Source organism: Scophthalmus maximus, chromosome 13 (assembly GCF_022379125.1).
Source record: "Scophthalmus maximus strain ysfricsl-2021 chromosome 13, ASM2237912v1, whole genome shotgun sequence".
In the NCBI taxonomy this organism is placed as follows: Eukaryota; Metazoa; Chordata; class Actinopteri; order Pleuronectiformes; family Scophthalmidae; genus Scophthalmus; species Scophthalmus maximus.
The window spans coordinates 12,629,596-12,652,169 of record NC_061527.1 but is presented as its reverse complement, the minus strand read 5'-3'; the positions used below and the strand labels follow the sequence as shown (position 1 = coordinate 12,652,169).

At 45.6% G+C, this 22,574-nt stretch overlaps 1 protein-coding gene across 2 annotated transcripts in view; it reads left to right on the top strand.

Annotated features, from left to right (window-relative positions):
* Window positions 1–22,574, top strand: part of arhgef18b (rho/rac guanine nucleotide exchange factor (GEF) 18b) — a 43,497-nt gene that overhangs the window by 9,188 nt on the left and 11,735 nt on the right. Inside the window, exons 6-30 of one of the 2 annotated variants that reach the window (XM_035647754.2) lie at window positions 256–382; window positions 492–546; window positions 2,938–2,982; window positions 3,479–3,553; window positions 3,858–3,966; window positions 4,463–4,637; window positions 13,323–13,390; window positions 13,917–13,962; window positions 15,001–15,211; window positions 15,826–15,932; window positions 16,795–16,935; window positions 17,420–17,670; window positions 17,848–17,973; window positions 18,262–18,379; window positions 18,496–18,750; window positions 18,952–19,028; window positions 19,278–19,456; window positions 19,751–19,824; window positions 20,145–20,330; window positions 20,472–20,618; window positions 20,957–21,072; window positions 21,637–21,705; window positions 21,899–21,946; window positions 22,051–22,332; window positions 22,419–22,568. In XM_035647754.2, coding sequence (XP_035503647.2) covers window positions 256–382; window positions 492–546; window positions 2,938–2,982; window positions 3,479–3,553; window positions 3,858–3,966; window positions 4,463–4,637; window positions 13,323–13,390; window positions 13,917–13,962; window positions 15,001–15,211; window positions 15,826–15,932; window positions 16,795–16,935; window positions 17,420–17,670; window positions 17,848–17,973; window positions 18,262–18,379; window positions 18,496–18,750; window positions 18,952–19,028; window positions 19,278–19,456; window positions 19,751–19,824; window positions 20,145–20,330; window positions 20,472–20,618; window positions 20,957–21,072; window positions 21,637–21,705; window positions 21,899–21,946; window positions 22,051–22,332; window positions 22,419–22,568 — 3,237 coding nt within the window. The remainder of the gene's footprint in view (window positions 1–255; window positions 383–491; window positions 547–2,937; window positions 2,983–3,478; window positions 3,554–3,857; window positions 3,967–4,462; window positions 4,638–13,322; window positions 13,391–13,916; window positions 13,963–15,000; window positions 15,212–15,825; window positions 15,933–16,794; window positions 16,936–17,419; window positions 17,671–17,847; window positions 17,974–18,261; window positions 18,380–18,495; window positions 18,751–18,951; window positions 19,029–19,277; window positions 19,457–19,750; window positions 19,825–20,144; window positions 20,331–20,471; window positions 20,619–20,956; window positions 21,073–21,636; window positions 21,706–21,898; window positions 21,947–22,050; window positions 22,333–22,418; window positions 22,569–22,574) is intronic. The other variant, XM_035647755.2, reaches the window with a different exon arrangement.

Here is a 22,574-nt window from a genome sequence, read left to right as displayed (position 1 = left end):
TCTTTAAACAGGTAACAGGTCACAAACATATACTTTAATTTTGAAAAAGGGATGAGATCTCCCTAGATCTAAGATAGATGGGAGCTGTAGTTATAATAGATGTCACTCAGATAGGAGTGTGGTTTGGAACCATAGCTGCAGATTAATACACATTTGGTGCACCAGTGTAGTATTTGTGACAGCAGGACGTGCAAATGTTCATCACAAAGAATGAAACATGTCAACCAGTCCTACATCATTCCTCTGTGTTTGCAGGCCAGCGGTGCGCTTGGCAGACAGCTGTATTCCCGCTCAGAGATCCTCGCCACGGACGAGTGTTCCCGTGCTGCACACATTTCTCGTGTTGTACAGACGTCCAAACAGGCTGCAAGGGCAGCAGGAGGTGGGGCTCAGTGTTTCTCATGTAGCGTACATGTTACTTTATGTGTTTTACACTCCGCAGGCAGCTGTTTTTGACGTATTTGACCATTTCTCCTCTTTCTCTCATGTAGCAGAGGAGTTTGACCCTGAGGAAAACCTACATTCTACTGACGGACAGAGCCATATGTAAGTCTACACCATCATCACTTACTCACAGAGCCCCTCCTGTCTTGGAGTACATGGTGGAATATATTTTTTTTTTCCTCTGGATACTTAAGATTGACTTGGCAGTACAAGTTTTAATGATGCTTGGAAGATTTTTTAAAAAAAGAAGAAAAAAAAGAAGGTTATTCTGGTTTGAGTCACAGGAGGCAACTGTCGGTGGTAGTTGTACAGTACCTGCAGCGTTTGAATGGTGCAGTACAGTAGGACACATGCTGTTCTTTAGTTGTAAATTGTCAGAGTCTGGAACAGCGATCGTATCAGAGGGGCTTCCCCCATTTCCCCCTGACATTTCTGCTCCATGTCATGTGTCTGCAACCTTCTCCTCCCACAGTCCTCTCTCCCAGCTCCCTAGATGGCCCCTTGTGTGTGTGTGTGTGTGTGTGTGTCTGCTGATTGTGTGGACGCCGCAGACATGGGAGGACTTTTCTCTAAATCACAGTTTGACACCCAGCTCCCAGCAGTCGCACCCTCTCCTCTCCTCTCTCCTCTCCTCCTCTCCTCACTCCTCCTCTCCTCACTCCTCCTCTCCTCCTCTCTCCTCCTCTCTCCTCCTCTCCTCCTCTCCTCCTCTCTCCTCACTCCTCCTCTCCTCCTCTCTCCTCCTCTCTCCTCTCCTCTCCTCTCCTCTCTCCTCTCCTCCTCTCCTCTCTCCTCCTCTCCTCTCTCCTCTCCTCCTCTCCTCACTCCTCCTCTCTCCTCCTCTCTCCTCTCCTCCTCTCCTCACTCCTCCTCTCCTCACTCCTCCTCTCCTCCTCTCTCCTCTCTCCTCCTCTCTCCTCCTCTCTCCTCCTCTCTCCTCTCCTCCTCTCCTCACTCCTCCTCTCCTCCTCTCTCCTCCTCACTCCTCCTCTCCTCTCTCCGCTCTCCTCCTCTCCTCTCTCCTCCTCTCTCCTCCTCTCTCCTCCTCTCTCCTCTCTCCTCCTCTCTCCTCCTCTCCTCTCCTCCTCTCCTCACTCCTCCTCTCCTCACTCCTCCTCACTCCTCCTCTCCTCTCTCCTCCTCTCTCCTCTCCTCTCTCCTCTCTCCTCTCTCCTCCTCTCTCCTCTCCTCTCTCCTCTCTCCTCCTCTCTCCTCTCTCCTCCTCTCCTCCTCTCCTCTCCTCTCTCCTCCTTTCTCCTCCTCTCCTCTCTCCTCCTCTCCTCTCTCCTCACTCCTCCTCTCCTCTCTCCTCCTCTCTCCTCTCCTCTCTCCTCCTCTCCTCTCCTCCTCTCCTCTCTCCTCCTCTCTCCTCCTCTCCTCTCTCCTCCTCTCTCCTCTCTCCTCCTCTCTCCTCTCCTCTCTCCTCCTCTCTCCTCTCTCCTCCTCTCTCCTCTCCTCTCTCCTCACTCCTCCTCTCTCCTCCTCTCTCCTCCTCCTCTCCTCTCTCCTCTCCTCTCTCCTCACTCCTCCTCTCTCCTCCTCTCTCCTCCTCCTCTCCTCTCTCCTCCTCTCCTCCTCTCTCCTCCTCTCCTCACTCCTCCTCTCCTCTCTCCTCCTCTCTCCTCTCCTCTCTCCTCCTCTCCTCTCTCCTCCTCTCCTCCTCTCTCCTCCTCACTCCTCCTCTCCTCTCTCCGCTCTCCTCCTCTCCTCTCTCCTCCTCTCTCCTCCTCTCTCCTCCTCTCTCCTCTCTCCTCCTCTCTCCTCCTCTCCTCTCCTCCTCTCCTCACTCCTCCTCTCCTCACTCCTCCTCACTCCTCCTCTCCTCTCTCCTCCTCTCTCCTCTCCTCTCTCCTCTCTCCTCTCTCCTCCTCTCTCCTCTCCTCTCTCCTCTCTCCTCCTCTCTCCTCTCTCCTCCTCTCCTCCTCTCCTCTCCTCTCTCCTCCTTTCTCCTCCTCTCCTCTCTCCTCCTCTCCTCTCTCCTCACTCCTCCTCTCCTCTCTCCTCCTCTCTCCTCTCCTCTCTCCTCCTCTCCTCTCCTCCTCTCCTCTCTCCTCCTCTCTCCTCCTCTCCTCTCTCCTCCTCTCTCCTCTCTCCTCCTCTCTCCTCTCCTCTCTCCTCCTCTCTCCTCTCTCCTCCTCTCTCCTCTCCTCTCTCCTCACTCCTCCTCTCTCCTCCTCTCTCCTCCTCCTCTCCTCTCTCCTCTCCTCTCTCCTCACTCCTCCTCTCTCCTCCTCTCTCCTCCTCCTCTCCTCTCTCCTCCTCTCCTCCTCTCTCCTCCTCTCCTCACTCCTCCTCTCCTCTCTCCTCCTCTCTCCTCTCCTCTCTCCTCCTCTCCTCTCTCCTCCTCTCTCCTCCTCTCCTCTCCTCCTCTCCTCTCTCCTCCTTTCTCCTCCTCTCCTCTCTCCTCCTCTCTTCTCCTCTCTTGTCATCTCCTCCTCTCTTTTCCTCTTCCTCCGGAGCCCCCACTCAGCCTCAGTGTCTTGTTTGTCTTAGGCTGATGGTACAGAAAGTTCTGCAGGAGCTAAAGTTATACCATGGGTAAGTAAACAGGAGAGGGAGGTCTGCTTGCTCCTGCTGCTGTTCAAACGTCAACTCCGTCATCAAAGCGGCAGCAGGGCAGGTCACGTTTTAGCCAGGGGGAGCACTGCACTGTGTTTGTGCACGCATGGTTTCGGTGTGTGCGTTTGCATCTGCCTGTTTGTGCACTGGCACCGTGTGTCATTAAACCTGGAGCAGGTCGGGGGAGCGCCAGGTATTTGATTTACTTTACCAAATCATCAGCTGGTATTGAACTTGAGTGACTGTGAAACTCAATCTCTTTAGTTTACTGTTAAACTATCTTTTCTTCTCAGATCTTTCTTTCTGTCCGTCTTTCTTATTCTCAACACCGTTCACTTGCACTGTGATTACAGGCTCCGATCACAAGTTAAAGAGTTAAAAAATCTGAGTGTATATATATGGCTCATATTTGGGCCAGTTTGCCATTTAAACCAATTCTCTCGCTGCATTGAAATCATCTCACTGTCTGTCACAGAGTGAAACAGAGGAACAACAGGTCAGATGTCAAAGTTTCTGGAAATGTCACCTGGTACGAGTTCCTCTCTCATGAGTAAGTACTGTACATTCACACTCATAATTGTTATGTGGGGTCTTTTAATTGGCTGCTATGTGTACCTACAAAGAGGTGCTTGATTAGCTATGTATGAACCCAACCATAGGAGGTGAAACATAAGGTGTCAGTACAGTGAAAGAGTTTTGCAATAATGTGGTTTCCTCTCATGGAAACAGTCCAGTCAATGTGTTCATCAACAGTTATGACACATGTCATATAACTTGCAGAAAACAAACACTGTCCCGTCTTCACCTGCACTAAAAAGTCCTTTTAGTTTTTAATTCACCGTCACTTCCATCAGGACTGAGGAGGAGGAGGATCGTACAGAGAAGGTGGAGAAAGGCACCAAGGTGAAGAGGACTCTTAGCTCTTTGAGGAACAGAGTGACAGGCTCCTTCAATAAAGACAAGGTAAACCCATATACATATGCAAATGGTGTATGTTTTCACATTGAACTCATAGTACACTGTGCCCTGCTGCCTTAGCTGCACGGGCGGTCAAACGTTTTAGAACATCGATTTTTCCAGGTTTTTTTTTAATTGATGTTCAACCAGTTCAAGTCCAGTGAATAAGTAAAGTACCCAAGGTAAGAAAAATACATACATTTAGGGTTTAAAATGTTATGATGCTCCATCAAATTTGAATGTAGAATGTGAATTGTGATTTCAGTGGTTGCACTCTGCTGAACTGTATTTACTTATTTTTCAAAGACCAAATCCTGAGGTGTGAACACTTGGCTGCACACACAATGCCCTAATCTACTCACACAAACCCCGTTACACATCCTGCCTCCAACGTGGTTATGTGACGTCATACCCGGCCATGCAGTGTGCGCTGCGATGAAAGGGAACACACCAATTTGCATATAAACCCCCTCCTTTGTTTGCTTCTCTTGTTCCTCTGCAGGGTAAGAACCGAGAGAAAGAGCAGCAGAAAGAAAAGGAGAGGGAAGCCAAAGAGAAAGTGTGCGGCAGCCGCAGCAGCAGTGGGCATTACTTGGTGCCAGGCGCGTTTTCCAGCTGTGCCACCTGCTCGCTGTGCAGCAAGACCCTGCAGAAAAAGCATGGCCTGCAGTGCATGAGTGAGTAACCCCACAGCTGCAGGTGAACACACACCCACGCTTGTTCTCAGGATGACACACATTCACAGGTGTTGCTCTCACACACAGACTCATATCCATTTACACGCATTCTGCCGCACGCATGCTCACTCACGTACTGTGGTAATTGAGCACACACACACACACACACACACACACACACACACACACGCACACAGCCATTAAGTGTGAAAACATCTGAAACAGTCATGAATCTGTCAGGAAACACCCAGATATAATTTTCAGGCCGAATACATGACCAATTCTGACTCAACGTTATTGCGATACACATGTTGACATCTGGGCTGCACGGTGGTGTAGTGGTTAGCACTTTTGCCTGACAGCAAGAAGGTTTTCAAACCAACCAATTTCAGTTCAAACCAACCAGGGCCTTTCTGTGTGGAGTTTGCATGTTCTCTCCGTGTATGCGTGGGTTCTCTCCTGGTTCTCCGGCTTCCTCCCACAGTCCAAAGACATGCAGAATGGGGTTAGGTAAATTGTAGGCTCTAAATTGACCGTAGGTGGGAATGTGAGAGTGAATGTTTGTTTGTCTCTGTATGTGGCCCTGTGATAGGCTGGTGACCTGTCCAGGGTGAACCCCGCCTCCCGCCCAATGTTAGCTGGGACTGGCCCCAGCCCCCCGTGACCCTTCAATGGATAGAGCGGTAGACGATGGATGGATGGATGGATGTTGACATGTTTGTTGTGCTGCAAATTACAGCATCAAATCAACAAAATATAGTCTTCGCAACTACGTTTTAACCCAGAAAGTGATCATTACATGCAGTGCCATTCGTCAGATTGACTGTGGCTTTTCTTTTGCACATTTCTGCTGAAAAGTGTTTTCTTTCCATTCCTTCTTCAAACATCATTTAAAACGGTAAAGAATTTCATGCAAAAGCACTGACGCAACTCCCTCTGGGCTCTGTTTTACACGCCACATCATTACTATGTGTGTGTCCTGTGTTGCACAACTTGCTCATGCTCACATGTTTAGATTTGTTATCTGATGTATTATAACCACCCTCTGACAGATGTTTACATGCCGCTACAGCTCATTTTATCCTTGTTAGTCCGGCTCGTAATATTCTTCTTCACGTTTCTTTTGTGTGTTGAGGATATAACAGTGTATGCGTCCATTCATAGAGGAGACCTGTACAGGCCATTTCAACACCCCGTGGTTCCTCTTTTTATCATGGTTGCTCTGCTCCTATGCAGCTTGCGGGTCAACTGATAAACCTGTTATACCCGATGACAGAGGCAAAACTGGGGGCGCGTAGTGGAGAAACTATGATCCGAGAGCTCAGGCTGCATGACAAGCTGGCGACTGATTTTCCCAGGAGTGTGAATAGCTCAGAGATAAACTATACCTTTGAGAAAGTAGGCTAATTACCAACAGAATAGACAAAAGTTTCAATCAAGTCTTTTCAAATTTCGCAGAAACTTGTTGTTGTGTATTATTATCAGTGGTTGTGCTAAAATACACAGTAATATACCAAAACTGCAAAACTTTTATTTGAAAAAAAGATTTTATTTGTCATTATTTTAATCTAAATGTCCATTCTGCTTTGCTGCCCACACTGATCAAACTATAGGGTGTATGGCCGCAATGTAAAAGTCTTCAAAAGTTTAGCAGTTGTATAGAATCGAGCACACAGTGGTGGAAACAGGATTGACATTTTTACCCAAAGTAAAATTGGCAATACCAGTAGCAATTTGAGTGTAAAATAAAATTCCATTCAAGTAGAGATGTAAAAATAAAATAACAAAAAGGTAAACGGATATATGCACCATGGCACCATTTTTGTTTTATTTATTATATATTTTATCATTATATTGGAATACGACATGCATTCATGTGTAAGCAGTGTTTTAATTGTCGAGCCAGATTTCATTTTATCAACTTTATATTCTATTAAATTAGGTAATTTAATCTATAACATATAATCCATCATATTCTGTAAATGTATTCTATGTTATACATGAAGGTTTAATCTGTAAAGTAACTACATGTAGAAACAGCAGCTGACAGATAAGCGTGAGTGCAACTATAACGCATCAGAAAAGGGTACTAATGGTACAAAGTGCAAATTCAATTGTACTTGAATAAATATAGTTATGTTCTTTCTTGGTAAAATAACAGACTTAAACATTGGATCTTTTATCTTTTTATATATACAGTATATATGTGTTTATAAAGCATTATTAATCAGTGGCAACTGCATATTGAATTCGAAGGCAGACATTCTCTCCTGATCAACTGCTCATCAAAGAACAAAAACATTATTTTAAAAGTGATATATTTTTTGAAATTCCCACAGGGTATTTCCTGAACAACAATGTGGACACATTTGTTGGCGTTACTGTAATTCAGAGAACTGTCTTCTCATTAGCCACGTGGTCTTTCACTTCACCATAGAAAGTTTCCAACGAGGAAACAACTCTTCTCAATATCAGAGCCATTTTCATTTTCTCTCTGCTGGACCACATGCAGGAGTGCGAGGAGAGGGGTTAGTCATTGTGTGCTTCCACCTCATCATTTCATGGCTGGAACCTCATATAAGTTGTTCTTGCTCCCTGTGTTCTGCAGGGGAGGCGGGTCATTGTGTGCACAGTAGGACATTTATAAATATCACAGTCTGGCAGGGATTGTATGATGTGTGTTTTGTTTTTAATAGTGTGCTTATTAAACAAAGTTGTTCTGGCACATTTCACACAGAGGACATGGGCTACTGCTGCATATCCACTTGTGATTCAGGCTGCACTGCTTCCTGTGGGACACGAACCAGAGACCGATAACACATCTGTCTCAGTCTGTCTCTCCATTCATCAGACACAACTCCACTCATCCTAAATGTGGACACTTGTGTTGTTTGGTGTGTACACACACACACACACACACACACATGTACACGCGCGCGAGATAACAAGTGAGTGTCCCTTTAATTCGAAGCGAGCCCTGTGGGGATTCAGCCGAGGATCAGCCTGTGGAATGCGTCGTTTGTGTGCCAGAGATTGTTCCCAGTGCGGCGCAGGACACGAAAGTGGGCAAAACCCGAGAATGCGGCACACTCGCACTTGTTGCCGCTGATCCCCCGATGGCCGAAGTGATCCGTGCAGCTCGCGGGCAGAACACACTTCCCCCCGGACCGCAGCTGATCCCGGCGAACCGCGGCCGCGGAGGAACGGTAAGAGGCGGCGTGAGGCGGGATCAGGTGGACGGCTCCCGTTGTCTGGCTCAATGGGACTCCCTCGGGCACCCTGGCCGCTAGCTAGCCCGCTAGGTGCTAATAAGAGCCAATCAACCGCTCGTCGCGTTTTGTTTTCTTCTAGTGGAGGCGTGTGGTCCGCGCGCACTCGGCGTCTCAACGACAGGATCCAGCCTCGAAACTTTCTTCCGCGTTCGATCGATCGCCAGCGGGTCCGTTTCTGCGTAGGAGCCACTTGGACCGGACGTGTAGCCACTAGCCACTTAACGCTGTTAGCCTGTTAGCCGCGTCTATTGGAAAGACAAGGTTAGTGAGCGTTTAGCCTCAATTAGCTTGAAGTGGTAGTTTATATGAAGTGGCCGCACGGAGCACCGCGTGTCTCTTCGTGGTTGAATGTGGCGCAACTTCGCCGTCGGTTCAACTCGATTCGCTCCGGGACGAGTCGGTCCCTGCTGCCGGCGGTTTGCGGACTTTAGCGCGAAGCTCAACAGGTGATCGCTAACTCGAGCTAACGTTAGCCCCGCGGGCGCCTGGCGTTATTGACCCGAGGCGAGCGGTCGTCGCTGTCGCCGCCCGGGTGTGTTGCCTCTCAACGGGCCGCGGGTCAAGTCAAGGGACAGCGCGCGTCCTGATATTCACATTTGCTGTGTCACAGAAGGGTCGGAAGGGTCAGAAACAGCGCTCCGAGTCGAACCGTTACACTTGGCTCTGAGAGCCAGCGAAGCTAACTGGCTAACTGGCTCTGCGTGTTAAAGTGCGTTATCACATTCTTGTCATTCCTCAGCCTGGCAGGTGATGTGATGCCCTCGACCCGCGCCTTGTCACTGGGAATGTGTCAGGCTGAGGGAGGGGGGCTGGTCGTCCAGCCTGTCCCCTCTCTCCTCCACCTCTCCCCTCGGACTGATGTGTTCCTCTTTGACTGGGTCACATGGGGCTGACTGTGCCGCTCGGCCCCCCCCCCCACTGACCCCGGGGCCTCGACCCTCCACTCCTCCACGCATCGCTGGGGGTTCTGCCTTCCGTCGTGCCCGCGGCTCCCCGGGTGTGTGCTGCCCTCTCGACTGGACTCCTCGGTGGATCAGTGGGGAGATGTTCTCCTCTCAGCTGGTGTTGCAGTTCTCTGGCAACGTCATCTACTGCTGGTCCTGAATAGTGGACGAGACTGGTCAGAGAGAGGAGGGTTAAGATAGGAGACCTAGTGATCGTTTACATGTCCATTAATCCGCCCGGTGTTTCCCTCAGTCGATCATCATTTCGCCTCCAATTTGATGAAAAAAGGTGATGGCGTCTGTCGTTATTTGCAGCAGCCCCAGCCGCTCTATTCCTCTCGCTTATTGTGACCCACCAATAGCTAAAGCAAAAAATATAAACTGTATATTACAAAGAAAAAAAGTCAATTGTTACATTTTGTAAAAATGGAACTAAACTTTATTTGGCATGTGTGCTTGACAATTTACACACAAAAAAATCAATTGATTACCAGAAAAGTACCTGTCTTGCGGCACTACTTGGAAATATATAATATAAATATGATTCATTTAGCTCTAGATATGCCTCCACATCCCCCCTGTACTGTCTATGTGCCGCTGGTCCTTCTCTTTGGGTGAGACATGTGACTGGTGGACAGCTTTCGCTTCACTGAGTAAACCTCTCCCCGAGCCCCAGTTCCTTCTCTTTGACGAGGTGATGTCATGGTTTGGCCGGCTGCCTCAGCGTTTGCCCCAAGTGTTGATGTTTTTGTCCCTCTTGTCTCGCGGAAGTAAGCGACCTCTCCTTCACATAAATCGCGCATGTGTGAACACACAGGACGCAGGCGACGTCAGGTTTTGGTTTGCTGCGTATGAGAGTCATACCTTCAAAATTGGCGGTAGTTTTCGTCCAGGTTGGTCTTTGCAACTTTTGACGTGGTTATACCATGGTTATACCATGGTTATTATCTCTACCAAGAATAGTGAAAGGAAACCACTGGAAATATAAATGTAACCATACCTATGTATTTTATTTACCGTACAAATGTGTCTGTACATTCACTGTCTGACGTGAAACTGTGTCAGACATGCTGTTTCACACTTCCCATACACTTCAACCAAACATGTGGGTTCATCTTCACCATTAATGTAAAATATACAGCTATTAGGGTAACTGTGATAAACCTCGCAAAACACCTTTTCACACACTCACTATCTTGAATTTGAATTTGTCAGCATTATATCCTGTTCCATGAGGTAACATTTCCCTGGAAGAATCCACCTGTTGCTTTCCGGCACCCTCACGATTCCAGCCTCATCCTGTGAGATAACATGGTGCAACCCATTCTCTCAAGAGAGTAAGATGAGTCCCACCATGTGATTTTAAACCTGTTTTCATATTTTATTTTCACCTGTCCGCTGATTTGTTGGTTCGCTTTATTATTATTTTTTAGAGATCAGAAAGTATCACCGGTGACCTGGACCTCGTTGGTGTTTCTGGTTCACCGAGTGACTTGCTCAAAGTGTGTGGCGTACTGTGCACAACAAGTGTGCTTCATGTGCGATAGGCTAGTTACCAGTCAGCAGATGTTGGGCGTGGTGCTGGTGGTTTTTGACGGAGCTGAGTGTCTCGGGGATCAGCTGCCAACCACAGTGCTGCTGACACGACTGAGTGACTTTATCACGCTGCTTCAAGAGAGGCAGAGCTGGTTGAAACTTCCCCACGGGGGCTGCTTGATGTAAATCACAGTGACAGTATATCCAGGCCGGATGACAAAGCTACATGTACCTTTATCTGTGGTTGTGCCTCATTTTCTGGTTCAGCATTGGTTTATTATCTCTGTAGGTTTCACCCAATCGTTGAGTCGGTCTGTAGCTGTGCTGTGACATCAGTGAACAGGCTACACAGTGTCCTTTCTTATCTTGAAAGAAATCGATCTATCTTTTGTTAAACAAAAATCAATTGGAAGGCCTTTTTGAGTATAACAAAGAAGGTGTTTACTCCTGGGTTCTTCAGTAATGACTTGAGCCGATGTTGCTGTAATGTCACAGCTTTTATTCCATCCAGATCTGCTTGCCTGTTAGGTCCTCTTATCTTTTCCTGTTCTAGGCGATACTTTCCCCAGCCCTGACCCGTCAGTGTGTTTGGTATTTGTTGAAGATCTAAGTAAGAAGTTAGAAGATGCATCACTTTACTGGCCAGACTCGCACATTGTTGGTATGCTGTGTTTTTGTTTTTTTTGTCTTGTGTCTTGAGAACTCGGCTTGCATAGAAATTGGGAGTTTTGCATTTTTGGTTGGAGCAAGGTAGAACATAATTTCTGGGTTTTACTGGCAACTCTGCTGACGGTTTCGTAGACTTACTGACTTCAAGTGCAATTTTTTTCCTTTTTAAAGGAATTTTTCACTTTCACCTTTCTGGCTTCAAAACGGAGTGTAATCTAAAGAGGACTATTAGATCTTGAATTGGTATTTTGGACGAATGTTGCGCTGCTCTGTATCTACAGCTGGACCTGACTCAAAGAGCCACACGGCACTGCTGGTGAGGATTATTCAGAAGCCAGTTTCAGTTTTCTATTACTCCAGCTCAGTCAGAAACTGTTCATTTATTACTGAAGAGAAGGAGACAGAAGTGGGTTAGGTGAATGAAGGGGAAATAATAGATTAGGTCACGACTAGATCTTACATGTGAAGGGGAAATGATGATTGATTATGCTAATACCTGTTTATATACACAACGCTCATCTCTTCTCTATCGCCTCCTCATTTCGCCAAATGATAATGTCTCTCGCAGTTCATGCTTTTAATGGACAGGAAGGAGTGTTTTGTCATTATGTTCATTGTACCAGCATACAAAAGGGAACTAAGCAAAAGAAGCCTTTACAGTAGGCTGTGTAGCAGTTAGTGGAACTTACTAGTATGGGTTGTATTTGCACTGTGTCATTAACAAAAGCAGAGCCTTTGTCAACAAGATTCAAACAATCACAATAATGCCCCTTGGCTCATGTGAATGTAGAGGGGCAGTGTTGTGGGGGAGCCGGCTTTTAAAGGTGCCATGCCATTCGCCTCAACTAGTAGTTTCTGGTCCAGTTTGAAATTCCAATAAAAATCCAATTAAATTTTTCATTTGTATAGCGCCAAATCACAACATACATCATCTCAAGGCACTTTACATGGTGAGGCCGAGACCCCACAATGTCACAGAGAAACGCAACAGTTATCAAAGTGAGCAGTCACTTGGCGACCGCGGAGAGAAGGAACTCCTTTTTGACAGGAAGAAACCTCTCGGAGCAGAACTCAGTTGTAGGCGCCGGCCATCTGCATCGACAGGTCGGGTGAGAGGAGAGAAATGGGGGAGAGAGGAGAGAGACCAGGGACTGTTGATTCCACAAGGGAAAAAATGGGGAAATGACAAACTGCAACATTAAGATCCTTGTTCTCATAAAAATTTACAAATAACTGAACACTATACATTTTTCAGATATTTAATTTTTTTTTTACCCTTTTATTTTTCAATATAGTAAAAGATTCTTCGTGGAGGATAAATCACTTGATGTAGAAATGAAGGGCTTATTCTGAGGTCATGAAAACACAACTGTTCATCGCTGCAGGCGATTGTACATTGATGTGAAAATAATTATTTATATCATATTCCATTTCTGCCCATAGATCCCCCTGAACCCTACACACTGGACTAAAACCAGTGTTTTAAAACCTACACCATGCATTTTATTGTCACCTGTGGGTAGATTTTTTTTTGGGGGGGGGGGGTAGCTTAATTTTTTCCCCTGTCTCCAAAAAAAGAATCATTCTGTTGATCCCATCTCTCATTTTACACATCTCTGCACGTGCGCACATCTCTATGTATTTTGCATCCTCGTCCCCGTCAGGCTTGGTTGGTGGACGAGACTTTGCATAGTGAAGACTTAATTTGTTTGGTCAGTCGAGTCCCTTAGGAAAGTCTTCTGGTGCTTTTTCAGTGATTGGGTAGAACGATTAGGGGGAGAGCTCAGACATGTTTTTTCCAAAACATGTCTGTTTTGTATCTGTTTTAATCAGCAGAGATACAATCAGTCACTCTGTCTATACCTGGCAACAGTAGCTTGGTTTTCCATACAGGCAGAAAAGTGAGGGGTAAAAAGCGAAGCATATTACTGAGGAAAAGGGAGACCCAGTATCATTTTTCTAATACTCATCTGAAAACAAGTGCTTGACATTGCAATTGTGGAAATCGTCTGTTGAAAAATCTGCGCCTACGGGCTTTTCTTTTTCTTTTCAATGTCTTGTTTAAATCACAGCCCTCTGCTTCGAACACTACTTGCAGCAACAGTTGGGTTGTTTGTGCAATCTCATACTGGGTTTGCTATTTCATTGTTTACCATCCATATTCAGCCCAAACGCCCCCACTGTTGCCTCTGTGTACCGTACAATTGGTCTCTCAAGACTAATACAACACTTATCCAGTGTGTTCCTGTTCTGTTGTTTTTCAGATTGTGCTGTGAACGTTCACAAGAGCTGCAAGTCTCTGCTGGGCGAGTGCACCAGCAGCAAGAATAAGGTAAACACTGCACTGCGTCCCACTATTTTCCAGTTATTGACCTCTTAATAGTATTTGCAGTATGTCGGACGCTGGATAAGTAGCATAAAATCAACTCCAGTGAGAGAAACTAAAGATTAACAAGATTTATGATTTTTTGGCATAGTGTATTGGCAGTCGTTTGCTATAGATTCCTATGATGACAAATCTACATTATAGCTGCATCATTTATTGGGTAGCTTTAACCCTTTGATTGTTGTGAAGGATCTTAACAGAGCAGCATAATTCCACATTTGGATGGGAGCTTTGAGCGCTTTTTGCAGCCTGTGCTTTTAAGACAAGATTATGTGCTTCTTGTCCACTCCTGAATATGATTCTGCCTGGAATAGACTTTGCTCTTTAAGCAATGTCCCTCCTTTCCTGTAAAGAAAGTACAGTGAGGGCGTTGAGGTTTTTGCCTTCTTGTCTTTAATCTGTCACTCGGCTGATAAAAGCTTGAGAAAATGGCCTTGGAGAAAAGCTGTCTTCTTTTATTTTCTCCATGCAGAGAGATTCTGTACCGAAGACCGGCTCATCAGGATCTCCTAACCTTGGTAAGTACAAAGTGGGGGGTGTCAAATTAACGAGAGCTGGTTGCCTCTGGTGTTGGGGTTAGAAGATTAAAATAAGATTAGAACCATCCTATTTCTCTGTGTGTGTGTGTGTGTGTGTGTGTGTGTGTGTGTGTGTGTGTGTGTGTGTGTGTGTGTGTGTGTGTGTGTGTGTGTGTGTGTGTGTGTGTGTGTGTGTGTGTGTGTGTGTGTGTGTGTGTGTGTGTGTGTGTGTGTGTGTGTGTGTGTGTGTGTGTGTCTGTCTTACTTTTGCTCCAGTGGGCTGTAGGCAAAGGTAATGATTAGCTATTGTTAAGAACAGTCAGGTGATTAACTTCAGTTCTTCGAGATAGATTTAGTAATGTACATACAAAATATACATAGAGGTCAAATTCTTTATAAATCCCAAAGACTGTTTTGTCAGATTCTCTCTTACATTTTAGTTTTCTTATTTAGTTAAAAGTTAGATCAAAGGTCTTTTGACACATTTTTTTTAAAGGTTATTAGCTTCAGAAGAAATTTGCTGTGTGCTTTCTTTGTTTATCGTGAACCGGTCCGTCGTTCAACTGGTCCTGTTGCATGTGATCGGGGTCAGGAAGATGAGTAGCGGAGGCAGAAATTGAGAAACATGAACTATAAATGGTGCACATCTTTCCAGAAGATGGTACACGAAATTGAACATGAGTCTTCAACCTCACCTTGGAGTTTAGATTTTTATAATCCTCCTTCTGCCACTACTTATGTTTGAGTTACCAAACTCGCTATCCAAAATACGAGGGCCTCCATAGAGAAATTGCTTAAGCATGCTCCTCTTCTTCCCCATCTTCTTCTGCTTCATTGTGATCTCTATGCGGACCCGAGTGTTGTTGTACCCTGACCTGTTCACCTGCTGATTCTTACGATCACAACACTCACTAGACTCTGCGTCCTTGTCTCCTTTCTGCTGGTCATGTTCTCCCTTCGCCGCCTCCTCTCCTTGCTTCTCCTCATGTTCTTCCTTTGTCCCCGCTCAATACATGTCTCTTCCGTCTTTCCCTCCAGTGCTAAAAGACCGAGACAGAGAGCGGGATCAGTCAGGCCCAGCCTCATCACAGACCCTGGATGGCCACCCAGGTTTCCTCTGCACCCCAGGCATGACCATTAGTCACTGGGGACCCAACACTCATCTGACTGCCTCCCACACCACCAGCTCCACTGCAGCCGCCCCTGCCTCCAGCCTTGGCCACAGCCTCCGTCACCACAACAGCTCAGGGTGAGTATCTCTGCCCTGCACCAGAGGAGTGTTTCTTTTTTATTTCTCCTTTTTGTTGTGAGTAGCTTAATGTTAAAAATAAGAGAAGTTGAAAAAAACAACACAAACATGAGCCATCTTTCCCTCAGATCTATTATGCTGTAGATGTTTGCAGGATCAGCTGTACGTTAATGCTGAATATTTTTAGATTCTTCTCTCTGCTCGAATGATGCTTTCCAGATGTCATTTTGAGATGTGTATTTATAGTTGATGTATCAAGGCAAGCTGTCTTTTTTAATAATAAAGCCTTTTGAAACTGACTCTAGACAGTTATTAGATGTGGACTAATTTTACTCTGCATTGCTAAGAAAAGAGGGATAAAGAGGAGGAGAGAGGTGTAGAATCAGGAGAGTTGTTAACAAGAGTAGAGGAGACGAAGCGACAACTGGGCAACATTATGGACAAAAGGAGGAAGGAAAGAAGAATGTAGCTACCTGGGTTTTGATTTTGTGTCTAATTTTATGTCGGTGCCATTGTGGAGCTGTGTATGTGTTTAGGCTACCACTAGCTAGAAGGATTAGTTGTAGTAGTGTCAGCATGTATGCCACCTTGGACCTGTGGTTGTCCTCCCTCAGATCCCTCCCTGGGGAGATGGATGAGACCGATGCTCTCCGCTCAAAACGCTGCAACGAAGATGCCATTTCCCTCGCTCCCTCCACCACCGAGTCCATCCTCGTAGAAGGTGAGTCGAATGACTGAGGTTTAAAGTTCCTCTGGTGAATTGTTTAAACTGAGGGAAACCATTATTGTGGTCATAGTGTTCCTTCTGATGAAACTACCCTTTCTTAGCTTGTCATCATGTGTTTGCCTGAGCGCAGAGTGATAGTTTGTTATCAGGGAGTTTTTCTTAAATCTAGGGAGGATAGTGTGTGGAGTGTGTTCTGTGGAGTCAGAGGTGACCTCACTCGGTCTCATTAAGCTGGAGTGTGTGGGAGATGCAGACAGGCTAACTGCGTACTAGTGTTCCATCTTTTTCCTTGGCTGCCAGGTCAAAAACATAGTTTGGTGGGCAAAACCTTATATTTTAGATTTGAAAAAAATTGGTTCGACAAACCGCTTGTTGAGTCGAGATTGCGTAGTTCATATTGGCTTGTCACTATTTCCATATATCATTTTCAAGACGTGAAGTCATCGGTGAACTATTCTTAAACTTGGAGGCTTCACAAAAGAGTAGTTGGAACAAAAAAATCTTTTCTCAGGGAGTCATCTTCTGAAAACCATTGTTCTTAATTTATGATTGAAGGAAAACAGGCAACAGAATCCTTTTTTTTGTCAGAGGAAACTAGATCTGCTCAGTTTGTATCATCAAGAGCTGACGAAGAGACCGACCTGCAACACACAATACGACTCCCACATGTCAGAGGTTACTCCATCCTGCTACTGTGAATTTTTAACATTGACTGGATTCTGCTTAAGTTGACCTCTGACCCGCCTGTGAAAACACTGAACTAAACCTCTGCCGCCACCAATGTGCAATTTGTGGCCTTATTAGGATTATAACACTAATGGATCATAGCTGATGATGCCTCTGCTCCTCTCTGTAGATGCTCACTACGCAGCAGTGAGGGCCGATCTGGAATCTGATGCCCAGGACCTGGAGGCTGAGTCATGGAGTTTGGCAGTGGACCAGCAGTATGTGAAGAGGCACTCTAAAGAAATGGTGAAGAGACAGGATGTGATTTATGGTAAGTGTGATTTCTTAGGACGTGTTCACACCTCAATGAGTTACCTAAGGAGTGGCTCGTTGATTTAATAGTCATGGGTAGCTGTCAACCTGGCTCATCGGTGCCACACACAATTGAAGCAGGAAATCAAAACAGTTCACGGAAAGAGATTGAACTCATGAAAATGTACTCCTCTTCTATAACATTGTATCAAAAAAACCCACAATGTTTTGAAATTGAAGCGGCAGATCCAGAGACATTGTCTTTTTTATTCAATCATTGTTCTTGTCAAAATGTGGCAAATTCATCACCCATAATGCATCTCAACCACATTGTTCAGTCACAAATGTCAGGTGTTTTTTTTGCTGGCAACTGTAAATGTAGCCTAACTGCTCGCCACAGGCAGAGAAACCTCTTTTCTTTCTAACCCCATAGCCCCAGATGCTTTATAAACATGTGCTCTACATTGCAAAACATAAATGTGTGACTTCCTGTCATTGTACAGAGCTGATGCAGACGGAGATGCACCATGTGCGAACACTGAAGATAATGCTGCACGTCTATGTCCGAGAGTTGAAAGAGAACCTCCAGATGGACCCGGGCAGGCTGGACTGTCTGTTTCCCCGCTTAGAAAACCTGCTCGAGCTCCACACGCATTTCCTGTCTTGTCTTAAAGAGCGACGGCGAGAAAACCTCGTCTCCTCCAACAACAGGAACTACAATATCAACAAAGTGGCAGATATTCTGATCACACAGGTAGGGAGATGTGTAGAACCACTTACAAGAACACACATGCCCAGCATTGATTTCTTTGAGTTACTCTTGTACAGTATGATACATGGAGCAGTGTGGGCCAGGCAGGAAAAACACAGAATGCAACGACAGAACAGAGCTGACAAGGTGACAAATATGAATATTTCCGTTGTTCCCTAGTTCTCAGGTGAAATTGGAGAGAGGATGAAGGACAGCTATGGAGATTTCTGCAGTCACCACACTGAGGCTGTCGGCTACTACAAAGAACAACTTCAAAACAACAAAAAGTTCCAAAACACAATAAGGGTGAGACACATGAGCATATTCTGTTTTTTGAGAAGAGGATTTAATTTACAGTACCTCTGCAAAATATGATATAGGCCTCTGATTGGCCAACATAGCTTCACGGTTAGTGTTACGTCGCCGCCTGTTGGTTTGGCATGACCTTGAAGTGTGTTACCATTTTTTTCTTAAAACTGGTGCTTGTGTGGAAATGAAGGAGGAAAGCCCTGTTTATTAATTATGTGAATGTGTGTACTGGGTCTGATATGTGTTGAATTAAATCGTGCACTATTTTTTTTAATTGTGTCCCAGAAAATCAACAACCTGTCCATCGTGCGGAGGTTAGGAGTGACCGAGTGTATTCTGCTGGTGACCCAGCGTATAACCAAGTACCCAGTACTGGTGGAGCGCATCCTGCACAACACTGAAGGTCCAGGATTTTACTTTCTGCTAAAGAAGTTACAATAACTGCTGAGGAGGGTAGTAATTTAGTGAGGAATGTTATAGTTTCAATTGACTTAAAGTATTAAATTTTTCTGTCTGTAGCGGGAACAGAGGAGCACGAGGATCTGACCCGGTCTCTGGGTCTGATTAAAGACACCATCACTCAGGTGGACACGCTGGTTAATCTCTACGAGAAGACGTCTCGTCTCCGAGACATTCACAACAAGATGGAGCCAAAGGTAATGGGAAAAATCAAAGATGGCCGAGTGTTCCGCAGGGAGGACCTGGCACTGGCCAGGAGACGACTGCTTCATGAGGGCACCGTCAACTGGAAAGCTGCTTCTGGCAGGCTCAAAGGTATGATGAGAAACAAATACTTGTATACTTAATACTTACTTTAATACATATTGATCTACTATATAGTGGCATGAACATACAGTGCATGCTGGTCTATTAAAAATAGATGCTGACACATTTGAAATGTGTCTAGTGTATTATCATCCTCCATATTTCCTGCGAGCAGGTTGAAGCCTGAAATTTGTAATTTCTGATTTCCAGATATTCTCGCAGTGCTTCTGTCGGATGTGTTGCTCTTGTTACAAGAGAAGGACCAGAGATATGTATTTGCTACGGTGGTAAGTGGATTATCTTTGATCTTTCTGTCAGTATTATAAACAGCATTTGTATTAAAGGGGAATTATAAAGTAATGCACAGTAAAATAAGCGGGACCAGAATTTTTACTTTCAGAATCCTCTTGTCAGTGATGCGCAATCTGTAATCCTCATTTATGAATGTAATTAATTCTTACTTATTAAGTAATTAGTAATCTCACTGATCTTTTTCTTCTTCTCCTCCTCCTCCTCGTCATTTTGATCCACCCCAGGATAACAAGCCGTCAGTGATCTCTCTTCAGAAGCTGATAGTCAGGGAAGTGGCCCATGAGGAGAAAGCCATGTTTCTTATCTGTGCTTCCTCCAACGAGCCAGAGATGTACGAGATCCACACCACCTCCAAGGAGGAGCGCAACACTTGGATGACACAGATACGGCAAGCTGTCGAGAGGTAGCTGTAGTTGCCCAGAGAGAAGATTTAAACTGTGGGGAGACTATTGCTATTTTGTTAACTTCACACTTCTATTTACTACTATGTCTCAGACTCGTCCAAAATTGCTGGTCAAAAAATGCATAAAATGATGTTAATGATTTGCACATTGTGGAATATGCTCACAAATGAATATTATAATAATATGTCTCGGATGAAGAAAAAACAGAAAATGCATTGCAGCCTTCCTCAGATTTCTTCCTTTGTCCGTCCATCTGCCTTCCTCTGTGGGCTTCTGTCCTCTCCCCCTCTAAGCTGTCCTCATACAGAAGAGAGGCTGTTCAGTGAGGAGGAAGAGGCCCGAGCTTCCAGGTTCAAAGAGTTTCAAGGTAACCAATCAGAACCATCAACACAGCTCAAGCAATGCCCCCAAAAATTAGCTATACCACCACCAGGGGGTGCTCATGTATCATGTTAGCATTACATTTTGTGGAAGTTGCTTTGATTTTTTTTTCATCCGCTACAACTCTTCAGACTTAGTTAAGGATACATTATTATTTTTCCAAACAGCCACTGCTGTTTGAAACACAAAATCTTTAAGTGACTTTTTAAAGAGCAATGGTTGGTGTACGGATGCTCCAGAAATTGTCTCATGACAAAACGTGGATCATGAGTTTTTTCAAATACGATTTCATGTTCCCCCTCGTAGATCGTATGAGCCAGAAGGATTCAGTAATCTTCCAGACTCTGACTGAGAAGCTGCAGCTGTTTGCAGACATGGCAGAGTCTGTGGCCGGCCTGGAGGAAACAGCTTCACGTTCTAGACTTCTGCTTCGAGGAGACGCCTCAGACCTCCAGCAGGGGGAGGCCCTGCTCAAAGGGGCCATTACTGAGGGTAGGACAGTGTAGCCGTAGACACATGGCACTGAGTGAATTTAACACACATTTTTCTTAACCTAAGTTCATTTACTACTCGCTGCAACTGTGTAATAAGCAAATAGTAGTGTAAAACCTCACACTCTCTTTTTCGCTCCAGTGGAGAACCTCCAGAACCTGCTGCAGTCCGGAGTGAGGGAGGAGGCCCCGACCTCTCGACTGGAGGAAGGAGGCGGCTCTGGGGTTCTGCCCAGGCGAGCGGATACATTTGGGGGCTATGACAGCAGCCCCAGCATCCTCAGTAAGAGTGAGTTCCCGCTCCATTCCCTGAGGAAGTCCACAACCTAATGGATTTTGCCGTTGCATTTGTAGTGGCATTTGTTTATTAATAAATTTGATTAATCTTTCATAGTCTTTTGAATTCCTTGAATTGGTTGAATTTACATGTATGGTTTTGGCAACAAATCCAGCATGGAGGCATTTTAAGACCTTTTATGTTTACTGTTTTTAAATGTACGTGTGTTTGGTCTCTGTTCAGTGTTTGTGAGGGTAAATATTTCTATGTTTAAGTTTGGTTTGACTTTGTTTGTGTGTTTATCATTGTGTCTGTTTCTGCACGTATCGGCGTCAATGTATTTGTGCCAGATGGCAGTGTGAAGAAGAACTCGTGTGGCGAGTCCAGAAACAGAGACAGAAGCCAGAGAGCCAGCTCTGACCCTCAGCTCAAAGACCTCTGTGGCAGCCACACCCTGGAGCAGACGGTAGGGGCTCAACATACACTCACTGCCATGAGCCACATTGTTTTTTCCTGTAAATGGTAAACAGACTAGGTCATCTGGAAAGTTTGCACGTCCTGATGTTTACTGTAACCCTCTTCTTTGTTGGTCACTTAATTTGTTTTTAAATGACTCAAGCCTTGCGAAAACATTGTACTCTGAGCATTGATTAACCTTCCAGTAACTCCTCCTTATGGCAGACAAAATGTAACGACATGTTGCGGACAATGAGCGGGGTCTGACATAATAATAGAAAGTTATTTGCCAAACAAAGTAGGAATAAATGATAAATGAAAATAAGTACGAGTTTGACCTTTTCCACCCTCATGACTTAGAACCACAGTAAAATCTATTTTGGGATTAATTAACAAAACGTGCACAGTATTGGTAAATTGTGTGTCGGCAAACAACACCGTAACACATTTCCAATGTTCCCTATGTGTTCAGGGTCTACCACAGTACAGTAGCAGCACAGCACCGTACTTTCAGTGTGTCTGTGATGTTACTTCATTAGTATGACTTGCTGCGTGTCTGAATGTTGTTGCTCAGGTTGACGAGAGCACCTGCTCTCCTGCCAGATGGAACCGCATCTGGTCCAGCTCCTTCCCCGAGGCCGAGGTAATCTCTCCTCCTCTGATCTGTCACCTTGTACTGTACTGCACCAAACTGACGCAATTGATATTCATAGCCATGCCTTCTGAAGTGAGGAAAAATTACCCATTGAAGTTTGGTAGTCCATTGAACTCTTATGTTGTTTTGAGATGCTTATGGTTATTTGATTATGACAACATCATATATGTCTCTTGTCCAGTTCTTTGACAGGGTGCTGATGCTTTCCCAAAGGCTCTATAGTCTGCAGGTAATACTGTCCCCGCATCTGAAAGTGTCAACAAATGCTCCAGTGAAATATTTTTTTCTATAATTACTCTGTTACTCTTCTCCTGTCCCCATCTACATCATCAGGCCATCATATCACTGCAGGACAGTCACATTGAGCTGCAGCGGGCGTCCTTGACAGAGCGGGCCTCCCTGCCCGGCCGCCACCGAGGCAACGTGCTCCTGGAGCAGGAGAAGCAGCGGACTCTGGCCCTGCAGAGAGAAGAGCTGGCCAGCTTTCACAAGCTGCAGTCGCAGCACCGGCAGGAGCAGCATCGCTGGGAGAAGGAGAGGGAGAGGCACCGCCAGCAAGTGGAAGCCACTGAGGCTAAACTTCGACAAAGGGAGGAGGAGTGCAGGCGGCTGGAGGTGAGGGGCACTCGCTGCACGGTCCATTACCCCAAATTCTTTTTACGGTAACTTTACAGCACTGCTTTATTTTTGTTTTGGTGCAGGAACATCTGGCAAAAGAGAGGGAGGAGCTCGACAGGCAGAGGGAGACGTACCAGCAGGACCTGGAGAGACTGAGAGAGTCCACCAGAGCAGTGGAGAAAGAAAAGGAACGCTTGGAAAACCAGAGGAAGATCAAGAGGAAGACCATTGAGGTGGGG